At 40.7% G+C, this 22658-nt stretch overlaps 1 protein-coding gene across 3 annotated transcripts; it reads right to left on the bottom strand.

Moving 5' to 3' along the window:
• Positions 1-1081: 1081 nt before the first annotated feature.
• Positions 1082-22509, bottom strand: USP44 (ubiquitin specific peptidase 44). 3 transcript variants are annotated; one of them, XM_034063165.1, is made up of 6 exons: positions 22461-22509; positions 15375-16889; positions 4408-4606; positions 3834-3942; positions 2854-3059; positions 1082-2478 (listed from the first exon to the last, which is right to left on the bottom strand). In XM_034063165.1, exons 2-6 carry the CDS (start codon positions 16875-16877, stop codon positions 2279-2281), a joined length of 2217 nt encoding a protein of 738 aa, XP_033919056.1. In that variant the 5' UTR covers positions 16878-16889; positions 22461-22509; the 3' UTR covers positions 1082-2278. The 3 variants fall into 3 exon arrangements, with proteins under 3 accessions (XP_033919056.1, XP_033919055.1, XP_030899590.1); XM_034063164.1 differs by lacking the exon at positions 22461-22509 and adding an exon at positions 22193-22252; XM_031043730.2 differs by lacking the exon at positions 22461-22509 and adding an exon at positions 21776-21817.
• Positions 22510-22658: the final 149 nt, after the last annotated feature.

The following is a 22658-nucleotide window of genomic DNA, read 5'->3' as shown; positions in this document are numbered from 1 at the left end:
AAGTGAGTTGTGGAACCTTGACTCCAGAGCAGCTGCTGCTAAAACGGGAGGGTGGCCTTTGACCAAATAGCTGTCTGGTTTCCCAAGGCCTACAGCAGGGTACAGGCCTTCCGAAGATTCTGCCACTAGCCCTTTCCTTGGCTCCAGTAGAGCTCTATTTTAAATACTTGCTTGAGTGAAGCAGGATGGAACTTAAGCACATACACCGTGCTTATGCCTTACTCTAGATAAAGAGCACAGAGCTGGCTACATGAACCAGTGAATTTAAAGAACCAAAACAGCTGCAGACAAGCATACCTGAATTAGCTCACCCTTATGCTGGACTGCAGTAATTCTCTCTATACTCCCCCTGCTTGGACAGGGGCCAGAACTCTCAGTCTGAGGGTTCCTTTCTCTTCCCTCCTCTTTTCCTACCCAGGAGAGCACCAATAGGAAGAAGCAGAATGTGCTTTTGCTAAGCTGTTTTTTACAGAAAGCCTTGAGACTTGGCAATGCCTGCTGCAGCAAGAGCAGGTGCAGGGGAACAGCCCTCAGCACAGCCTAGGCAATCATTCCAGAAAAGATGGCAGGATAAGATTCCTTTTAAGTGGCTTGAGTATGTGCTTAAAAAATATGATTGAGGATAATGAACTCACGCAAGTCCCAAGACAGACTCTTCCATTAATGCTTGAGTCTCTTAGAATCTCTATGTATCTGGTTGAGATGCTCTTGGGGGAAAAAAATGCATCAGAAAGGCAATCAGCAACACTCTTTCCCCTTCCTTTCTCTTCCCCTCAACTACCTGTAAGTAGAAAGTGTTTAAACTATGGTATTTCCTCACCCGAGAGGACAGCAGAGAAGGAAAGTATCTGAGAGACTGCACAGCTGTAACCAAACTGTTTTGCGCACCTAATCAGGATGAACACAAGGTGAAAAGTGTGTGATCTGAGGCCACCACGTGCTCAATGTAATAGGGCATCCTTCAAAAGCATAGATAGAAATGTTATATCAAACCACTGCTGAATCAGTGACAGGTGACCCTGACCCACATTTAGACAAAACTGTAATGTTAATATAGGAATTAATTCCCATGCACACGTGGTTTTCTGTCCACATTGAGGCATTTTATTGAGGTATAAACTTTGCAGAAGATGAGGTAACAATTTGCATAGGACTTACACAAAGTAACTTCACACTTTTTACTTGGCATTAACTACTGTATCCGGAGGACTGATAATTCCTGCTTGTGAGAGTCTCCTTGATGCACAGCTGTGTTAATGCTAGTGGTAGGACCACGGAGAAGGCACAGCAGTTGTAGGTAATGAAACCAGTCAGATTGAAAATGCCTTTGTACAACGGTTACAGCTTCTTTTCATTGGTTTGAGTTAGAAATGACTGAGACAGACAAGGCCTGCTACAGTTTAAAGTAACCTTGTCCAATGCTGAATGTGCCTGTAGCAGTGCCAGTGGGGTGGGTGAGTGTGGTTTTGTGTGTGTGTGGTTTGGTTTTTTTTAAGAAAGCTTTATTGGAATAAAAATCCCCTGGTTGTCAAAGTAGTTTAAATTTGGCACTTGAGTTTTAAGCTGTCAGACTTCCAATGGCTAAAACATGGCAGTCTGGGTAAAGATACATTCCTGTGTTTTCAAACGTTTCTCTTAAATACCTACATAAGTTGATGTTCTACTTCCTCAATTTCAGATTTTAAGGAATTCTATACACGTATCTTTAGCATAGCTCCCCTGAAGCTTACCAAATAATTTCACTTTAATCATGAAGCATATACAGGAAGTTTCCTATGAGAAGTTCAGTTACTGTTTGATATGTAGAACATTCCTTCTTCGTGAATGTTAATATTCTAAGACCCAGCAGTAATTCCTGCAGACAGTAAGGACTGTGGTATCATTAGAGCTATACTAAAAAATGTACACAAGCATATATAGAAAATTAACCAGAGAAACACCAGTTGCCCATTGAAAATCCTTTTTCTAACCCAATTCAAACAGATTATCAAAATACAAAACCAGCTTTAAAAAACAGCCTGAGGTAAGAGTTATATGCAAATAGCAATCTTTTTCTTAAAAAAATAGCTGTATTGAAACTCTAGGTACTTAGAAAGTTACTTACTATCAATAAAAACTTTTACTAACAATTGTAAAGAGTACTTAAACTAATACAAAAGTATATAAACATTGTACACAGATCCAAAGTAAAAAAAGTACAATGCTGTACTTCCATTTCATTTAAAGATATATAGTTAGGACAATTCAACCTTTTACCATACAGTTAACTGGCTTTGGATTAGCTGATACTGTTGGCCATGGAACAGTCAGCTAATTCTGTGTGCTGCTGGCTTTCAGCTCTGCTAGGACACGGTGCTTTACCGTGTCCATTTGCCTGAGTACGTCGTTGGCTGTAAAACAAAATGTAGGCTTGAGCCTTGCATACTTCTTCCATAGTGCACCTGTTGAGTTTCGAATCGTTGCAATGTACCCAAAATCCTGCAGTGAAGAAATACACCAAAAAGTCATCAGGACACTGATTTGAAGTCACTGTATTTAATCATGAATTAGCGTTCAGTCCCATTTAACGAGTTGTGTACAAAGAGTACACTGTGTCAGCTGATCTAGTATATTTGCCTCTATGTTTTAAAAGTCCAGCTTAGCTTCCTCAGATTTACAAGAGAGTTTGTAGCTGGAACACATTTTAACAAGCCAACACAAAAATTGAACTGTTTTGGCCTACTGAACTGCAATTCTCATTCCAGGCACTTCAGCTACAGGTGGTTCCCTTTTGCTCTTGAGACAACAGTAAGCTTAGCAGTTGAGAATTAGGAACACTCCTTCTCCCATACTCATTTCACAGCTGGGTCCTACCTCCTTCTGAATTGTAGCAGTAGGCAGTGTAGTGCCCAGAGCCAAATCCTTTCCCGTGATGCATTACCACAGCAGACAAGTCATAGATAAAGCAGTCGGGTAGGAGGGACTTGAGGGATTCTCTGCAGCAGTAGGGCTTCATGTTCAGCATTTGATCAAAATTAACATGTACGCCAATCTTCTCACGATGATTGCGTCCTGACCACCTGCAAAGTTCAGTCAAATGAAAACTTACTTTTTTCTTAAAGAACACAGCATTCTGAATTATGCTTTAACAGAACAAGTGTCATCTTCACTGTTGTCTTTGTGTGTTAAATCAATGCTAATTTGCATGTGTTTTCCCTAGGCCTCTCCTTTATCTCTAGGCCTTTAAAAATGTGTCTATTGTACCTACTGTTCTCATCTTCTGAAACATATGTCTTAAGATCTTGGTAATGGTGAGTGGGATGTACTTCCCAGGTATCATATCTCACTGGTATTTCTCATTTCTTCTATCTCATTTTCAGTTTCCTTTGTATTCAGGACAGACTCTGTACTACTGTTTGAACTAAAGAGTTCACAGAGATACAGTCTCCACTTCCATACTCTCAGGCTAACGCATTAATGTATTTGGTTATATGAAGGTTATATGAGACTTCCACTGAATACAATCTCAGTTTGTACATTAGTGAATATGAGCATTTACACTACCTGAAGATAACAGAGTTCACAGCAAGGTTAGCACATTTTGACTAAAAAGAAGGATGAAGTAATTTTGGTATTAAAATAGCAAATAGTTGGAATCTAAAAAGTCCATTTTCTATTTACAGTGTATCCTACTGAAAATTAAATTAAACAAGATAAACAAGTTCCTAATAACTATTTCTCATCATACTAGTAAAGGGAACTGAAACTGATGCTGAAAAACATAAATCCCAAACAAGGGAAGAGCAGGACTACATTGGTCAGTTTGCAGTGCTGTTTGTTGTGATACTACTTACCTAAACCGTTTAAGGTGCAATCTCAGAACCCGAGGTAGTCGACACACCATAAGCTGCTTCTGAGCTTCTGTGAGTATAACTGGTTTAGAAGAAAACTTCCTTCGTTTTGCTGAGACCAAACACACAGATACACAACACAAATCTTGATAATAGCCTTGTATTTCAATCTGAGGTTTATCCACCAAATTTGCGTGGATCTAAATAGCTATGGTATGTGCCTCCTTAAAAAGGATACACTCAGAGCCATTTTGCAAGGATTATTTTATGATACAAGTATAAAATACTTGTGGTCACTTAGGTTAGTCACCTTAATGTTCTTTGACTGGGAGTATCAATCCCCATTAGTGTGTGATCAGACTAATCTAAGAGAAGCATCACACTTCAAAACATCCTTTGAGTAATTCCATCTTCTAGGTGATGAGTAATAGCTGTCAAGTGACCACACCATGAACATGAGAAGTTTGTTTGCAACATACTTTTAAGACTTTCAGTATTTTCCTTCTGTAATAATTGTCACTTTACTTTGTATTTTACACATAGAACATATGTATGAGTACATACTGCCTTTACTCACTGTTGCACTGATCACATGCATATATCTTTCCTTCCAAAGCTTCTGTTTCTGTAAACTTGGCCAGCATTTCTGTCAGCAGACACGGGTACTGAGATGACATCTCCTTGCCGTTGCAGTGATACCTCTCAGGAAACTCCAGGGACAGATCCCAGAAAGGTTCTATGGTATTTGATTTATTGTCACAGGTAAGGCATGTAACCTGTAAAATGATATTTCACCAGTTGCTCACTCAAAAACGTACTAAAAAGAACTATTTTTCCCTAGAGGTAACTGATGCAACCAAAGAAAAAACAGTAATTTAAGGAAGGAAATAATACACCTAGTTTCTTTCTCTGAAGATCATGTCCAACACTGTTATCACAAACAGGTAAGTGTTCTTATATTTGACTGAGAAACAAAAGCAAAGTCAAAATGGTCTGTCCAAGAGAAAGCAGCTGGTGGAGTCTTGCGAGTCTTTTCTCTTTTCCAAAAAGAAACACTCCAAAAGAAACATTTACATGAAAAACTCTAGTTTAGGTTAATTAAAAACAATAATAATAATTAATAATTAACAAAAGAACCCCAAACCAAAGCAAACAAAAAGAAACAGCTGGGGATTTTAAAGTCATATCCTTCTTACTTTGTCAGTCTTCCAGGGAAGCCTGGATTAGGAAGCACACTTCTTCAAATTAAAATTAACAGGTTAAAATAATTTATTTCTTCTTTCAGTAAGTGGATCCATCGTCACACTAGGGAAAGGACAAGCAGTAAGACAACATAAATAAGAAGTGAAATGAGTCAACCTGGAAAATGCAAGCAGGGGACAATTATTATAACATTCAATAGTCAGGAAAATAGAAGAGCTGCCGCTTTTAACTAAAGCTGTAACTACAACAAACTAGGTGTTGATCTGTGGTGCTGTCTTTTAAAAGCCAGCTCCAGCTGCTCCTAGAAGAGCATCCCATCATTTCAGTCTACCTCCAAAGGGCCTTCACCCTTCCATGATTCATGTGGAGGAGTAACTTCTGCTAACAGCTGAACCTGTGCGGCTGTGAATCTCCATTTAGACTACAACAACCATAGTTCATAAAGTCTATAAAGAATTACAAGTAAATAACAAGCTTGTGTGTTTGAGGCTAAAATAACATTCACCTTGGTATGTGCAATACAACAAAGTACAACACAAACCTGAAGAGCAATTACCTGAATTTTCTACTGTCAATGTATTTATTTAGCTTGTAAGCTGCAGTTAATCACTAACTCAAGCAGCTCTAACCTCACTGCTCCAGAGAAGACACATTCCTAATGTAAGCTGAAGTTTAATAGGGTTCAGATAGGAATCTTTGACAGAACTTCCATAAACATCCAGCATGCTGCCACCCTCTTCCCCAACAATTAAAACTTTCCCACCTTTGGGAAAGGAACACATACACCTGATATTTGCTAATGCACAGGCTTAGTAATAAGGGAATGGAAATCCACAAGATATCAAAATACTGTTATTTCACGGGCATGCCTTTATCTTGCTGTTCACCATAAATTCAGTGTATTCTCTTCAGTCGGGTTAGTTAGCTTACACAACTGTGAAAATACACTCAGTTTTGTTCAAGAACTCCTTCATTTTCCTCTGAAGGTTACCCTGTTTTGTTTGTTACGTTTGTCACAATTATTTATATAGGGACAAATCTGTCACTTTGTGACACCTTCCTCCTTGTGAGTCATTATTTAATGCATTCATTACTTATAACAGCTAATAGACGATCTATATATTAGCTACTTAATGCACAGGTGTATATTTGTGTACCAGTGCATGTGTTTAGCAGTGGAGTTAGGAAAACTGATAGCTGCTTTAAGTCCTTAGAAGAAAATGCCACCGTCTTGTTCTTAGAAAACCAAATTCAAACTTACATGGCAGAAAAGAGGAGAATCTTCTGTTTCAATTTACACTGACAGAAGCTTCTTTTGTAAAAGTGCTAACATCTGGCAGCATTTCAAAGCCACAAACTATTAGTACTAACTCAGGGCTGGAATCTGAACTTGGAGACAATGATATGTTTGGCTACAGTTCAAGCTAACTCCAGCATAAACACAGAAATGACTAATAGATTTCTGCTGTACAAATGGGTGATCTTGTAGAGCCTGAAGTTTACTTAATTGACGAGTTACTTAAGAATTTGCTGCATGTGAATGCACACTGAAGATTATCAGGATGAAGCACATACATGAACTCAGGACGGATAATTTTAACAAGTTCTTAGGTTTTAAATTTAGTGTGTAATTGTTAATAATCTAAGTTATTTTAAGATGCTTTCTCCCAATGGCTTACTAAGTACTATCCCAAAGGAAAAGGAAAAAAATAATAATCCAGCTTCTAAGTTTTGCCTTTCAATAAAACAGAAAAGATAAACTGATGCTTCTCATCTCATCATGCAATTGTGAGCAAAGCTGATTTATGTAACAAAATCCTGTCCTGATACAGAGTTGCATTTACTTCCTCAAATCAAAGACAGCCCTCTTCAAGACACTGCAGTGAAGTTACACTCTTCAGAGTCCTCAGATTTGTGTACTTGCCAACAGCCAAGTAAGCTGATGTATTTGGATAAGGATATATCCAACTCATATCAGCCCTCTGCATAAAGTGCTCCTATACACACACTCCATGGTAAATGAGGGCTGGAACAAAGATTGCAAATATTTTTCTTAGCCAGGCCTGAGCTTACAAACTGGATTACTCAACAAGTGGAAAGATCCCTACCCTTCTCTGGAATTCATCTGCACTGGCCTGTCCATCAAGACAAGCTTTACAATACTGCCATCACTTCTTTCTCTGTCCTAAACAAGATGAATTCCTTTATCCTGCACTCCACTACCATTCACACTGTGCAACCAAGATTTTCTTTTTTCATGAAAAGTACTGCAATGGTATAAACTGCTCAGAAATTGGTTGAACAAGATGCAGGATTTTAATGAAAAACAAAACAAAAATCACCAAACATGAACGTAAAGGATTGGCAAAAAACTTTCTGCATCTGTCCAGTGTAACTTCTTATGGTGTGAGTATGCATGACAGTAACAGGGAAGCAAGTTTGCTCTAGCAATCTGTTAGCGACATGTATCTTCTTATGACTGTATTTTACAAATTCAGAGTTTGATTTCACCTCCCCATTGTATTCCACAATTGCTATTTTAAAAAGCCTTAAGGCTGTAAGGCTAAATGAGAAGTTTACATTAGAGCAAAGTTAAGTAAATTACTGGTTTTAGCAAGTCTGAAATCTCTGCAGTATGTTCTGCCCTGACCACCCTCTCATGCCTTCAAACATGGGTACTATATACAATTGTTTGGTTAAAGCTCACTATTCAATCATGGGCCAAAGGCCAGACTGAAAAGAGCTGGATCAGATTGCTTGATTCAAGCTAAGCATGGAGGCCACTCAGACAAGCATCACTGCGCCCACAATAATTTGATGGACAGCCACTGCCCCAGATGGCATTCAGCTTAAATGCAGCAAAAGAAAATAGTTAACATATTGCTGCAGAAGAAGCCAGCTCCATTACTAACTGTTCTGCCTATGTTTCCTACACTTGCATGGAAGAAAAACAACTGTTACCACCTCTGCTCTAATTCCTGTTTGTTTCTCAAAAACAGTGAGGTGGTCAATCCTACTGTTGTGCTTTCACTACTGGTTAAGTTTTCACTATGACACATATACACAAAGAGTAGCAATTTTTCCACAGCAAAGTAATCAAAACAGAAGAGGATTTCTAGGATATTGCTATAACATGGAATTCCTCATGACAGTCCATACTGTACTTCTTCAGTTATTAAAAAAATTATTTTGTGGCAATGAGCATACAGCATCATCAAATGATCTCTATCTATGTAACAGAGTAACATAAGCATAACCACAGCAAACCATAGTCTGTGACTCAATGGCCTCCTATAGATTAACTTAAAATGTCACCTTATTTTAGTTGGAAAGCAACTTGACAACCATTTTGTGGTTCAGGCCACACATAAAAACAGAGATTAATATTGGAATATAGCAATCAGTATACAGGTTGTGGATCAGTTTAAGTGCAAATCCTCCTATTTCCTACCCAAAGTTCTCATAGTTTTTAATAGTCTATCCAGTGGGAGACTTAATACCCAGTGCTGCACAAGTCAGCCTCAGCATCCTCCCCCACACCGTAACTTAACAGCATACAACCTGCAACTGAAGGGCTTTATATAACCCAAAGATTGCCACATTTCCTCTTCTCTCTGCCCTGAAATACACCAGCTGAGCAAGTAAATAGAGAAGACTTTCAAGGACAGGAACTGGCTTTTAAAACTTTAAACTGTTTACATACTATGTACATTGGTTAGAACCTACTTTACTCTCTGGTCTTGGCATATTCATTTCTCTGAGCACTGCACACTGCTATTCTGCTGTGCTGAGTGAAACCAAGAGGAGGCATTTTGCAGATTCCATCTTAAACGTCATCAGGAAGTAAACAAACCATTTGTGTTTTGCTTTGGGTTTGTTTTTTTTTTCATTATGCCCAGGATATCAAAAGCTAGTTCTTACCTGGCATTGCTATAATAAATGGTGGACTACTAGCAAAAAAAATCTCACAGCCAAAGACAGAGGAGGAAATGGTAACTAATCACAACTTTGCTGTAGAGGAAACTGGCTAAATCAGCAAAGCCACTGCACTTTCACTGCTGTGTTTGGTGTTGTTGTAACAGAAATGTAGAAAAAGAGCTCTGCCTAAGGCACCACCTTCAAAAGCAGTGGAATCCTCACAGAGCCTTTAAAAAAAACACCCCAAACAGTTTCTAAAGGGTTCCTTCACCACTCCATAAAGATGTTAAAACACCATTATCTAGGTATTTCTTTGATCATTTACCTTAAATTTTAATTTACTCAACAGCACTCTATATAAAGAAATCAGCAAGTACTTACCACTTTGCAATATTCAACATTAACTCTTTTCCTTTAATTAGGTACCTAAGCAGCTTTCACATAAATCCAGACAAACTTTATTTTTTCCACCTCCCTTATGGGGTTCTTTTCTAGCCACAGAAAATACCAATTGCCGTTCTCCTGCTTGCCTTAAATTAGAAACTATCCCTGACTAAACCATAAGACAGAGGGAGCTGGCTGATGATGTTACAAGGCCGTTCATCTTTGAGTGGTCCTGGCAATGTCATGGCAATCAGGGAAGGACAGGAAGAAAGCAAGTGACACTTGTGTCTTCAAGGAGATGGATCTGGAGAGTTACAAGTCAATCAGCATCACCTTGATCTGTGAAAAGGCTGATGGAGCAAAACTTGGAAACCATTTCCATAGGTATCAAGAATAAGACAAAGACTGGGAGCAGCACCCTGGGTTTACAATGGGAAAATTCCTCTCGACCAACCTTATAGGCTTCTTCCTACAATGAGATGACTGGTACACATAACCAGTGCATGAATGGAAAACGGTGGATGTTTATCTTAACACTCAGTGAGGCTTTCAGCACTGTATTGCATAACAACCTCGCAGAAAAAAAAATAAGTTCAGGCTAGACAAATTGATGGCCAAGTAGACTGAAAACTAAGTAACCTGTCAGGTTCAATGGGCTGTGGTGAGCGGCATGAAATGCCCAGGAACTAGTGGTGTACCCCAGGGGTCAATGGAGACAATTCTTTTAAAACTCTCAACAAGATTATAGCTGACACAAACCTAGGCAGTGTCTGATTCACCAGTGCCTCTTGCTGCCACCCAGGGGAGTGGGACAGGCTGGGAAATGGGCCACCAGGAACCTCACGCAGCTCAATAAAGGGAAGCTCCACATCCTTCACCTGGGCAGGAATAACCCTGGGCACCCGCACAGGCTGGGAAAGGCTGAGGGAACAACTTCACCACGAGTCAGCAGCACTGCATTGGGCAGAGAATCCCAGCAGATAGAGGGAGGTGAGCTCTTCCCTCAGGGCTGGTGAGACACAGCTGAAGTGCTGGGTCCAGTGCTGCATTTCCCATTACAAGATATGGACTTAATGAAGTGAGTCAGAGGGCCAGGAAGATGGTGAAAGGGCCTGGAACATCTGACCTGTGAGGAGAGGCTGGCAGAGCTGGGGCTGCTCAGATTGGAGAAGGGAAGCTCAGGGTGGATTTTATCCTTGTGTATGAGCACCTGATGGAAGGACTAAAGAAGACTGAACTAAGTACCCAGTGACAGGACAAGAAACTGGCAAAACTGAAACACAGGAGTTTCCATTCAGGCAGAAGCAGAAACTGGTTTTACTGTGAGGATGGTGTAGCAGTGACAGGCTGTTAGCAGAGGTTGTGGCGTCCCCACCCTTGGTGCTATTGGAGACCTGACTGGCTGTTCTGGCTGTCCCTGTTGTCCAGCAAAGTTTGTCAGCAGAGCTGGACAAGATGATATCTTGAGGTCCTTTCCAACCTCAAGAAATCCATGTGTGCATGCATGTGTGTGTGTGTATGTGTATGTGTACAAGTGTATATGAACCTAACTGTCAGGAAGTCATCATTAAAATGGCAAATGAGAGCCAAGCAATTGAGGAAAGACAAACAGTGTCTGGCAACAAAAGTTTTCTAAAGTAGTAATTTGCTCTTCAGCAACTATTTTAACAATTTATTTTGTCATTATAAGGTTCATTATACCTTTACATCTCTTAACACACAAAATTAAGAATACTAAGATGTTCAATAATATCAGTTATTATTTTAGCATTATTTAAGAGTAGGTAAAAATATTCAGAATCATCCTGTCTGGCTTACAGAAAAGTAGTTTATTCCTACCATATATCATGGCAAGAGGCCTATCTTGATCTTTAGGAAGTTTTTAAGGTTTTACCAAAACAGTGGTAGAAATTTTACAAAGGTAGTGTCCAAAAAGCATGAGATAAATGAATCACCCACTGTCTCTTTTCTGTAATAATTACCACTTCTTAGTTCTAGAAAGCTTCATTCTATATGGGTTGAACTGGGGAACAGTTACATTAGGCAGTTCTTCAGGGACGTATATGTGCTATAAACTCCGATGCCATGAGTGTCTCCAAATCAGCCATATCAGAAATACATTTCTGTTCTTTCACCATTTTTTGACATCTTGATTGACTCTTTGTGAATACTAAAATCTTAAAAAATACCACCTAAAATGGCCCTCTTAACTTCCAAGCCACCAAAACCTGCACAGACAATGTTTTCCAAAGGGTAAACTAGTTAAAAAGCTGAAATTCAAGAGGCAAAAGCTGTGTCTACACATTTTTTTTTGTCTACAAGATTTTACCAGCATTCAGTATCTGCAGACTTCCTAGACCTGCTAGGATAGCTTCCAACATCAGCCAGATTGTCTAGATCACCTTTCACAAATACTTCATGCTAGTTTCCCTGTCTTTTTCCCTTCTCCCCTCCCACCCCCACCTACAGGCCATCCAGACATAAATTCTAATACTGGTGGAACTACACATGCCAAAGTTTTTGCTAGTATGATTTCTGTAGACATCAGGAACCCAGTTTTCCCAAAGCAGTGCTGAAAACATATATTTACTTTGGAAGCCAAAATCTGCTATTCCAATTTCTGCATTTTTAAAAATGTACCTGCCCAATTCCTTGCTTTATGTGGACAAACTTTGAAATAAATACTAAAAAAATTGTTACATACTGTGCTATTTAGTTGGGACCATTTAAAAATCACAAGCCAAAAACTTCTAGAGAAAAATGGTAGCTAACCCACTGGAGCTCTTGAAGTGTACTTCAAAGATCTGTTGTGGATCAGTATGGGTCAGTTTACCACTGGCACATAACTTCACAGTGCAGTGTTTTGTCCATTGAAGGACTGAGGACAGATGACAATGCATACCTTCCACAGGAGTACAGGCACTGAGAGATTGAAAATAACTGGGATTTTAACAGACATATTTGCACCTTCTTACAATTCCAGGGTGGTTGAGAGGAACAAGGTTTACAAGATACAGACTCCTTTGCCCAGGCAGTGCTATAGCACAACTTTCTCCAGGCAGTCACTGAAGGAAAACTACAGTGTGAAAAGGAAATACTAGAAGGGAAGGAGTTTGTAACTACATATCCTATTCTTTACCTGCCTTAGATGTACTGAGCATTTAAGTTTCACAGTTTGTACTGCGCAGTAAAAAGCTGTGAACATATAAATGATATTGGAGTACATAAATAATAATGAAATTTTTAGAAGTCAAGAGGCAATCCACTCATGGAGTGACTCATTACCTAGTCTAGTATTCCATAAAATAGTAAAAGGTTTCAAGTAGTAGATGAGGAAGGCTTACTTTAAATTAGCTGAGAACATAACAAAACAAAACCAACACATATGAAATAAACAAATGTTTTGATATCACCTAGCTATCTAAAAGTAATCTGCAGAAGATTCTCACACACCCAATTTTCACCTTTCTTAATCTTATATCCTAAATTCGGTTAATGCTGAACCAGCAGACATTTAAAAGGCAACAAACTGACGGCAACTTAAGGATTATGTCTTCCCTTCAAGTTAAATGCATAGCTAGAAACAAGCTAAATGTTTGATTGCACATGTGAAAGTAATGTGAAACCTAGGTAAACATACAGCTTATCTGCATTGTAAGCAATCCTCTGTGTGTACTCTGCCAAGAGGTTTGAAGGTAGAGGATTGACTTCACTGCACTTGTATCTTACTGAATCAAATATCTGCAACTGATATTTTCAGTACAAAGGCACAGTATCATCACTTTTTTTAGTGATTCCAAAACAAGACAACTGCTCACAGAAGCAATCTTCTCCATTCCCCTTCTTCACTGAATTAAGACATAGCTTATTAAACACTCCAGACTAAAATCCCATCCTGTTTCAATAAATGTTTTAAACAAATAGCTCCAACTATCTTCTACAGAGAAACTCTGTTACAACTTGTAGGTAGATAAATTAAGCCTACAAAGGAAAAGTGTACATCCCTTTATTTTAAGAGCCAATATTGTCAAAGCCGTGATGACACAGCGAGAAGTCTTTCATATTTTATTTCAATTCTGCCTGGACGTTTTCTTGCTTTTTTAAATTTCATTATCGCAGTTAGTGCCAGTTGTGACAAACACTTGGTGAAATCATGATGCAGGAGTCTTATGGAGGAAAGTGCCTAATAGAGTTTTTAAAGCTCATCCTTTCATGTGCGAATACCAGGCACTGTAATCATTAAGATAACCTGAATATATTTTATCAAGGAGGAAATTTACATCTTCAGGGGTTACCATTTGCTTATATTACTTATCATGTTCAAAAGTGCTAGTGAAGACTAAACTGAAACAAAAGTGGCAAAAGACAAAGGGAACATTAGGAGGTACTGTTGCACACTGTCTTTGGGAACTGCCTAATGAGCCAGGGAGAAATTACTACAGATAACCTCAATACTCTTTTCCTTGCTCCTTTCACTTGAGACGTTCTGAAGTTCAGTAAGGCTATATTTTGCACACAGACACTGACCAGCTGCAGAAGAGTTATGTGTGGTAGTCACAGAAATCACAAGACAGCTCAAAACTGCTCAATTCCCCTTCAGTCTTACTTGATGACATTTGAGTGAATTCTCACTACACCCCCTCTGTAGTTTCAAGAAGGTGGGAAGGTTTCTAGTCACATGCCTCTTCACATAACAAAGCTAAAAACATGTGAAAGAAGTGGTACTACTGAAATAATGCTTGTGTCTTCAAAGCCTTGAAAATTCTTCCAAAAACATAAATCCTGTAAGGCTTGAAATGCAACCAAAGTTTGTCAGTATATTTAAGCAATTATTTTGTTTTACTAACAAGGTTACTCTTTTGGAGAGGAATGTGATTTTCAAACAGAAAGCTTCAGTAATATACTAGACACTGCTACCAGATCAACCCTGACACAAGATATGTTAACTACCCTGAGGAAAGGAAGCATGCCAGCAGAAATGCTCTTACACTGGGCCAAATGCAAGTTAGAAGATGATCTCATTTTAGCAGCAGATACAACAGTTTTGACTAGTTACACAAAAGCCAGTATGACCTAAAGTTTACAGATATCTTGGCAATAAACAATCTTACCTTAGTCAAAAAATATTTGGATTTCTAGCCTCACATACTAAAACATGAAACCATCAAATAGAACAATGGGAACATCCACTTTTTTGTTAATTTGTGTTAAACCTCTTCTCCTTTACACAAGGTATCCATCGACTGCTTCTGCACTCCCTCTGTAACACATGGGGGCAAGACTTTCCCAACCTCCGTTTCTGCTGCATTGCAATTAGTTTTTAGATTAATTCAGCAGAAAGCAGCATTTGCTTCCTCAGACCGTTCTCAGACATTTGTACACGCACAGCTGGGACATGCATAATTGTAAGTGGACACACCAAAGTACCTAACAGGAAGCCAAGAAGAAAAAAAAAAAAGAGGAGCTGGGCAGTAAAATGGAAAGCAACCATTGCCTCCTCCCCACAAATTTGGTTCCTGTGTTGACAGAGCCTTCTGAATCTCTATGTTGTAACAGAAATAAGTTTTCCCATCATGACATGCAATTACTCTGTAATAATGAATCTCAAATTCATGAAGTAATACCCTGCTTGGCATCCATTACCTAATCTGTTTCCACTTAATCAAGATTAATAGTCTTCTTAATACCTTTTATCTAGTATTACTAGAGTGATAAGCTAGATACTTAAAACTGTAACTTCTTCATTCCTAGCAGTGAGTTGGTGCTTAATAGCAAAGACTGGTATTTCTCAGTAGTTGCAAAGGTGTGCTTTAAAATAGTAAATTTAACACTTTTATGTTTATCAGGTGATTCTTCTGCTGAAGTTGTAGGAGTACCCAGATGACCTTACTACTGAAATTCCGTGTATTATATCCTCCTCATCCTTCCTTGTACTTCCAAATGTATTAACCTTAGAAGAATGCCCATCGCTGACCAGTGTAAATCTGTAACTGCAAATCATTACACACCTTAAAAAATTAAATAACTCATAAAACATACCTGACTTAACAGCTGTCCATGAAAAACGTTGTTAACCACATTCAAAACCTGTTTTATAAGTTTTCTTTGAGAAGCAGGGATGAGAGCTGGGTATCTGGTCCCCGTAGTCTCCAGTTCCCGCTGCACTTTATCCAAAAGTTCACAGAGAAATTCCTGAGCATCTTGTTGAGCATATCCTCTGAAGGCTGGAATTAGTCTCCACACAGAATGAAGCATGGCAAAAGGAGACACCAGTGCCCACTTGCCAGACCACATAACTTGGAACAGAGTATGCAGCTCATGACAGAGAGAAATATGCTTTGAACTGGGCTCCCTGCGCTGAATAAGTTCCATATTTCTAGTTTTTGATGCTCCTCCACTTAATCCAGAGGATAAACTAGGCCTCCTCACAGAAGATGATGCCTTTATTTTCTCTTGTTTTTCATTCACATGTAATGCTGAGGCAGCTATTGACAGGTGTTTAGTTGAAGATCTGGTTTTGCCATTGGTTGCTGTTGCCAGCAGTTCCTGAGTTTGGTTGAGATCAAGCTTTAAAAAGCATTCTCGAAAAATAAGTAAGTGACTTAATACCTGCAGGATAGAATTCATATAGCAAGTATTGCCCAGGTTTCTCAGTCCTGTTACCCCTGGAGTCACCGTGGGCCTTCGTTTCATTGGAGAGTCACTTGTTTTATTCAATCTTACTTCATCTGAGGTATACGTTTCTTTCAACTTTGCCGCAGATTTTGCTTTCTGTGATATTTTTTGCAGGCAGGGTGCTGATTTTGAGGACATTCTAATCCGATTTTGTAAACGACTGCTCTTTCTTGGAGGCATCTTTTCCATCTCTGCTTTCAACTCACGCTTCCGTTCTTGTCTTCTCTTCCTAGCTTTCTCCCCTCTTTCCTCTTCTTCTTCCAGATGCCTTTCTTCTTCCAAAATCTTTTTTCCAGTAGGTGTCACCTCAAGCCAGGATCTGAATACTTTCCCCAGGAGTGCTCGCCGTCGGTGCCAAAGAGCTGTGAACATGCGATCTTCATTACGAAGCAAGGCTTGGGCACCACCATGTGAAAGGTAAGAATCATCACTTGTACCCATAGAACGCAAAGTCCTCCCACTTCGAGTAGTGCGCTCATAGTTCTGACTCTTGATTGCACTTAATGTACTTCGCAACAGTTTTAAATCACCAGTTGCATTATCATTAAGAACATAATCATCACAGAGATAACAGAAAACATACAGCTCATTGACTTCCAATGCCACCGGGTGACTGCTCTCCTGAAAGTGCTTTAGTGCATGTTCTTCAATGTATCTTCCACACGCCACATGTGAGCAGCTGAGGCACGCCCAGATAGATTCGGTAGTATTGCAGTCCACACAATGCCATTTTTGAGGATTGAGGATGGAGTGATCTTGGGCCAGTCGCAGACGTCCTATGTGCTTACACTTATCCATTGTTAAAACTGAAATTGCAGAGATACGCTGGCAAAACACATCAGCCAAATTATTTCTTGTCCATGGCATTTCAATCTGCAACTAAAATATATATATATAAATTGCAGTTCATAAATACACAACTGTATCACTTTTACATTGTTGGTATATCAAACTAAGACCTAAGGTTAAGATCATGATTGCCATCCAACTGAGTCCCACCAAATACATAGATAGTCAGTTCTGTATAGCCACAATCAACATCCATACTAAACTGTCTTCATATCACTGCTTATATTCCCAGCAACTCTGGCTTGAGACTGAGCATACTAGCTACATTTTAGATTAGGCCTGCTTTTTCAAAGGAGCGCTGATTCAGTTAGGACACTGTTACAGAGTCTGGATACAAACACAGCTGAAAATGGGACAGTTGGGCCAGAGAAGCTGTCTATGGCTCAGCCGCGGAAGTGTTAAGAGAATGGGTCTCTGAAAAGCAACCTGGTCTAGTGGAAGGTGTTCCAACCCCCCTCTGCGGAGAACTAGATGATCTTTTAACATCTTTTCAAGCCAAACCATTCTATGATTTTAAAATGTTCCTATTAATTCTATCACTAAGCATACAGGTGCAGAAGTGCAAAGTTCGGTTAAATTTATTATGTTTACACAGTGCCAACAGTTCAGACAAACGAGACTTTACTACAACGAAAACCCTTAATTAAACCACACCTTTAATTAAATCACTGCACCTTTGTGCTCAGACAAGCCCATTATACCAGTGCTTTCTACAATGCAATATCATCAGTAAGTACATTTTAATATGTCATCTTAACACCTCTGAGTGACCTGAAAAAGCAGAACTTTATTTCCTCATAAGACAGAAATTCCACTAGATATACCTCAGCTGCTGCAAACTTTCTAAAAACCTTCATTTTGAACAGATCTTTCTAATCCATGTCTCCAAAAAATCGTCTAAAAATTTGGCTAGTGCTGGCTTACATCCTTTAATAAGGTTATGTGGTAGCATCTGTTCGCTCAAAGCTGCAGTATTTGCTTTCTCCTATAAGATGCATTTACCTAAAACAAACAGGCAGGCTCTGACTAAAAAAAGAGACAGTGATTCATTCTCTCTTTACGTTTCACCATTTTTCTACTGCCTCTGGTTGAGAGATACTATCTAGAGAAAAACGATATGTCAGGAAGTGATTATGTTTGATGTGGGGTGTTTGCACCCAGGATGTCACTGACTAGAAGGGCCAAATAGCACACAGCAGCAGTATTGTTATGCGCAGGACTTGCCAGATGAAACAGTTAATCCGTCTGGAGAGTAGCAAGGGTTTGTCATGGAGAGTAGCAAGGGTTTGTCAAATATCTACGCTATGCCAAGAGACAAGTTACGCTGTTAAAAATGCATGCATACTGTAGACCTGGCCCAGGCTGTATAATATCAAGGTCCAGGATTCTATGTTTTACAGAGAAGTAAACAATGCTACAAAAATACTGAGTGACTTAGACAACTCTGGATAGAACCCAAAAAATTCTATTCCTGCTATTAACCTTAAATATGCTTGCTAATATTGCTCAATTTTTACAGTTCTGAAGTACACAATAGGTTACTCAATTTAGAACAGATGTCAATGTTAGAATAAGCATTAGCTTGACGAAACCCTAATATACAATGACAAAACACCACTAAGGAAGGAAAATGGGTAAAAAGTTGCAGCTGGATAGGAAAGGAGTTTTAATTTTCATCTGGTACTTGGATAAAAGCTGTAGTTAAAAGATTCAACCAATAAAATAGCTTTGCTTGGTTAAATGGCCCACAGCTACTGCCATTTTAACATGTTACAATACAGATACCAGCGTAAGAGCTGTAATAACTCTAAGCACATAATCAGCATCCAGCATTGCATGTGTTGTGTAGGTCTTATTCTATGATACAGAAAAGGTTGTGCCAGCTGTAATGAAACTAATAAAATATACACAGTTTTACATGCCTGTATTAATCATTCTCATTCAACTTAAGAGTTGTCTCTAGCCCATGCTCACTGCACTGAAGAATTTCAAGCACCATGATCTCTGGGTACCCATTCAGCGATTCCTAGACTAAGTACCAGCCATAGCGTATTATGGGAGATTGAGATCCCTTGTGTGCTATGGTCAACAGATGACAAAAATAATGGCTTGCTGAACTTTTTCAGCTTGCTAGCATCCATAACATTCACTCCTCCTGATAGGCAGTATTTCTACACATTGCTTTCTATTCTATCTTTATAAATAAGACCACCAGTGTTATCTCATGTCTTCTTAGTCTAACAACCTGTTTCCCCCCAAAACAAACCTCAAAGCTGAGCTTTTATAAAACTGATAAAATTCACATAAATTTCAAAAGGCGAGCTATGTATGTTAATTCCTCTTGGACTATTAAAGTACCTATGTAAAGTGTGCTGCAAGAATTAAATATGTTAGGATTTTAAGAGAGAAGACTCATCTTTCTGGGTTTGGGCTAACAGGAATAGATTCTCCTGCATAACATATTAGTAATGGTCCTTGCCAGCAGGCCAGAAAAGAACACCAAAACCTGCCTTCTCACAGGGTGGTCACACACAGCAATGCTGTCAGTCAGAGGGGTCTGTCAGGTTGACCCTTTCTGATTTTGTTAGAGCCACTGTGTAAACACTGTGCCTTATTTTTCCTTCCTTTTAATATTAAATGGTCAGAAAATCTCGCTTTCTCTATTTTAAAGATGTTATCAAGAGTGAAACTACTAACATGCCTCAATGTAAGTAGATACCGGACTTCTGAGGACAAAAGCAGTCTGCTGATTTCAGGACGACCACTGTGTAAAACAGGGTTGCATAATCAAGCTCTTCATGCAAAAGCAACACGATTCTACGAAAGCGCAAGATCAGCGCCTTGAAGAGAAAACCCTAAAACCCCAGCTCCCCCACCAGCAACCAAGCCAGCATGACATTTTCCCACCTACGTAGATGTGTGGAGAAAGGAGACAGGGTGGAAGGGGGAGGGGGAGGAAACATCTTGTCATGGGAGAAGGCTTTCTTTGAAGAAAACGTGAGGAAATCAAAATGCAGAGTTTGGTCAAAAAGATATATACCTGAAAAGACTGAGAAAAAAAGCTAAAAGTACAAAACTGAGACCAAGAAAACTTCAGCTGAATGTCAAGCAGCACACTGACAGCATGAATATTTTAAGAGGTGGAGCACCAAGACTACAGCAAGGCACAAAATTTAGAAACTTTACCTCTGAACTAAGACTTGGCATGCCAGTATAGCTTGGGGAAATAACGGGAGTGAAATGACAGACAATGGTGAAAGAAACATAAAAAATACTGCATACTCATTTTTATGCCTAGTAGAAAGTAGCAGCTGGAATAAAATAGCTCAAGCAAATACTCCAAAAATGATTAAATCCCATAAAGAAAGTTATTCAGCACTAGTTTCTGCATTCTTCTCTTCCAAGGTTCAGTTCTGTGCACACACACAAAGAAACCATGAATTAGTTGACCAGCACGTCAGAGATCAAGCCTCCCTGTGTTCTCAGCACAGACCTGAGCTGAAGTAGTAAGCAAAATAACAAGTACTACTTAAATAGCACTACAGAATAGCACTACTTAAAGCATTAAGTTGTCTGGGAAAACAGAGATATGCAAAAGTGGTTTTTTTGTGCCAAAGTTTCACAAGCTAGAAATAAAGACATAAGGAATAGGATTTTTTTTTCCCATTGAACCATATTTCAACCTTATTGATGTGCTTGTTTCATTAGTTTCACTAAAGAATGGCTGGCAAAATGTACATTTTGGGATAACTCATGAGCTGAAAAGGTACTCGATGCCAAACTCTAACAACTTAGAAGCCAAGAAAATAGATGGTTTTATTCCATTTGTGTTCCATGTAAACAAGAAATTAAGATTCATCGTCACAGCTAATAAATTTTAAAATTATAACTCTAAACATAAACAAAAGGAAATCTTTTCCCCTTAAGTCACTACTTCCGTAATTAATTACTTGGCACGTATGTGAAAAACCACTCTATCTCAAGCCTTAGACTAAAAATGCAGTGCACAGTTTTACTAATATGTATACACACCCACGTGTGTGCTTGTGTGTCCCATGAATGTTCTGGCTTTTACATCAGTTGACAGTTTACCAACTGATTTTCACCAGGTTCAGAGTACCTATTTAATATCTAAAAAAAACCAGATATCATGGCACTTGAACACCTACAAGTTTAAGACAACAAGTATGGTAACCAGAAGGCAGATGTACTGCTTTACTGCTTTCTTAAGCAGTATTTTCCTTTTGATTTTTTCCTAAAGAAAACAACCCAACAAAACACTGATGTGGAAACTCCAAGTCCTGCAGGCATAACAGCAAGACTTAAAAATCAAAGCAGCACTTCAAAAGGAAAGTTTGTAAATTATTTCCGATTTTAACAAAGCAGCCTCCCAGCCTCCCTTCTCTGGAGCCGCACTGAGCCTTATTTAACTTTTTTTCCTCCTTTTTTTTTTATGTCGGCTAAGGAACGTTTATGCAGTATGCTGCCTAGAAGTAGCACTTAACAGCACACACTGGTACGGCACTACACTCAATGTCTCTTACAGAGAATAACCGCGCATTTCCTTCAGTGGAGAATTCAAGGTAAACAAATAGTTGAGACTGAAGCACTTTCACAAAGGCATGAAAAACACAGCATTTCTTGTTGGTCTGGATTTACACTGGACGGTTCTTCCCATTTAGAAAAACAAGCACCTCTGACCGCTCTGACAGCTCATCGGACAACGCCTGGCTCCTGTGCCGAAAGCCCTGGCAAGCAAAGACGCTCCAGCCAAGTTGGCCCACGGCTGGATGCAGGACTACAGGCATGCCCACAACAGTTTCGGTAGGAAGGTCCAGCGATCCACACCACCCCGCGACATGGCGCGACTCTTCGCCTCGACAACAAGGGGCACTTAGGCGACCCGAGTGGCTCACCGCCATCCTCCCCTTCTTCCACTCCTCCGCACGATGTCCCTCATCTCGACGCCCTTCCGACCCCTCCGGGACGAGTGAGGGGCCCGAGCACCGCGCAGGAGCTCCCCATCCGCCACACAGCGAGCGGGACGGGACGCCTCCTCAACCGGAGTTCCCTCACCGGAGCCGCTGGAAGGGGCACAGCTCCCTCGCTGCCGCCCCGGCAGCTTCCCCGGCCCCACGCCGTTCCCGGCTCACCCCCGGGACAACAAGCGCCCACTCTCCAGGTGCCCCTCCGCGGGCACCGCTCACCCGCTCCCAGAGGCACGGTGCTGCTGCCGCCGAGCACCTGCCCCGCGGGGCTCCCGCCGGCGGCTCCGGGCGCTGGAGCGCTAGCAGAGCCGTCATCCCGCTCCCGCCGGCCGCCCCCGCACGCACCCGTCACCCGCCGCTGCCGCCATCTTGGGCGCCCCGAGCCGCAGCCTCCTCGGAGCGGCCCCTCGGCGACGTCAGCGCCGCGCGGAGGCCGCCACCCCACTGCGCACCCCCCCGGCCCGGCCAGGAGAGCCCCGCGCCCGCCTCCCCTCAGGCAGGCACCGCCGCCCGCGGCCGGGACCGCGGGGTACACGGACCCTCGCTGTGCACCCCCTTCACCCTCGGGCACCCCCCGCGGCAGCCCCGGGCCGTGCCGCCGCCCCGCACCCACCTGCCGAGCCCGGGGCGGGAAGCGCCGATCGCCATGTGCCGGCGGCGGGTCTGTCACCAGATTTGTAGTGGCAACCGAAGTCCTTCCCACGTCTCCTCCCACCTCCCCCGCCCGCCGCCGGGCAGAGCGGGCCGGTCCTGCGGGGCCGGGCGCAGGAAGGCGGGCAAGGGAGCTTTGGGGCAGCTGTCCCGGCTCTTG

Source organism: Melopsittacus undulatus, chromosome 5 (assembly GCF_012275295.1).
Source record: "Melopsittacus undulatus isolate bMelUnd1 chromosome 5, bMelUnd1.mat.Z, whole genome shotgun sequence".
NCBI lineage: Eukaryota > Metazoa > Chordata > Aves > Psittaciformes > Psittaculidae > Melopsittacus > Melopsittacus undulatus.
The sequence above is the reverse complement of the archived record's forward strand: the minus strand, read 5'-3'. Positions and strand labels throughout refer to the sequence as shown.

Bases quoted from the DNA above. Each gene is read 5' to 3' on its own strand.
- USP44 (XM_031043730.2), bottom strand. The intron at 3,060-3,833 runs GTAAGTAGTATC...TGAACTTTGCAG, and splicing joins TTGCACCTTAAACGGTTTAG to GTGGTCAGGACGCAATCATC. The intron at 2,479-2,853 runs GTAGGACCCAGC...TCTTCACTGCAG, and splicing joins CTGCTACAATTCAGAAGGAG to GATTTTGGGTACATTGCAAC.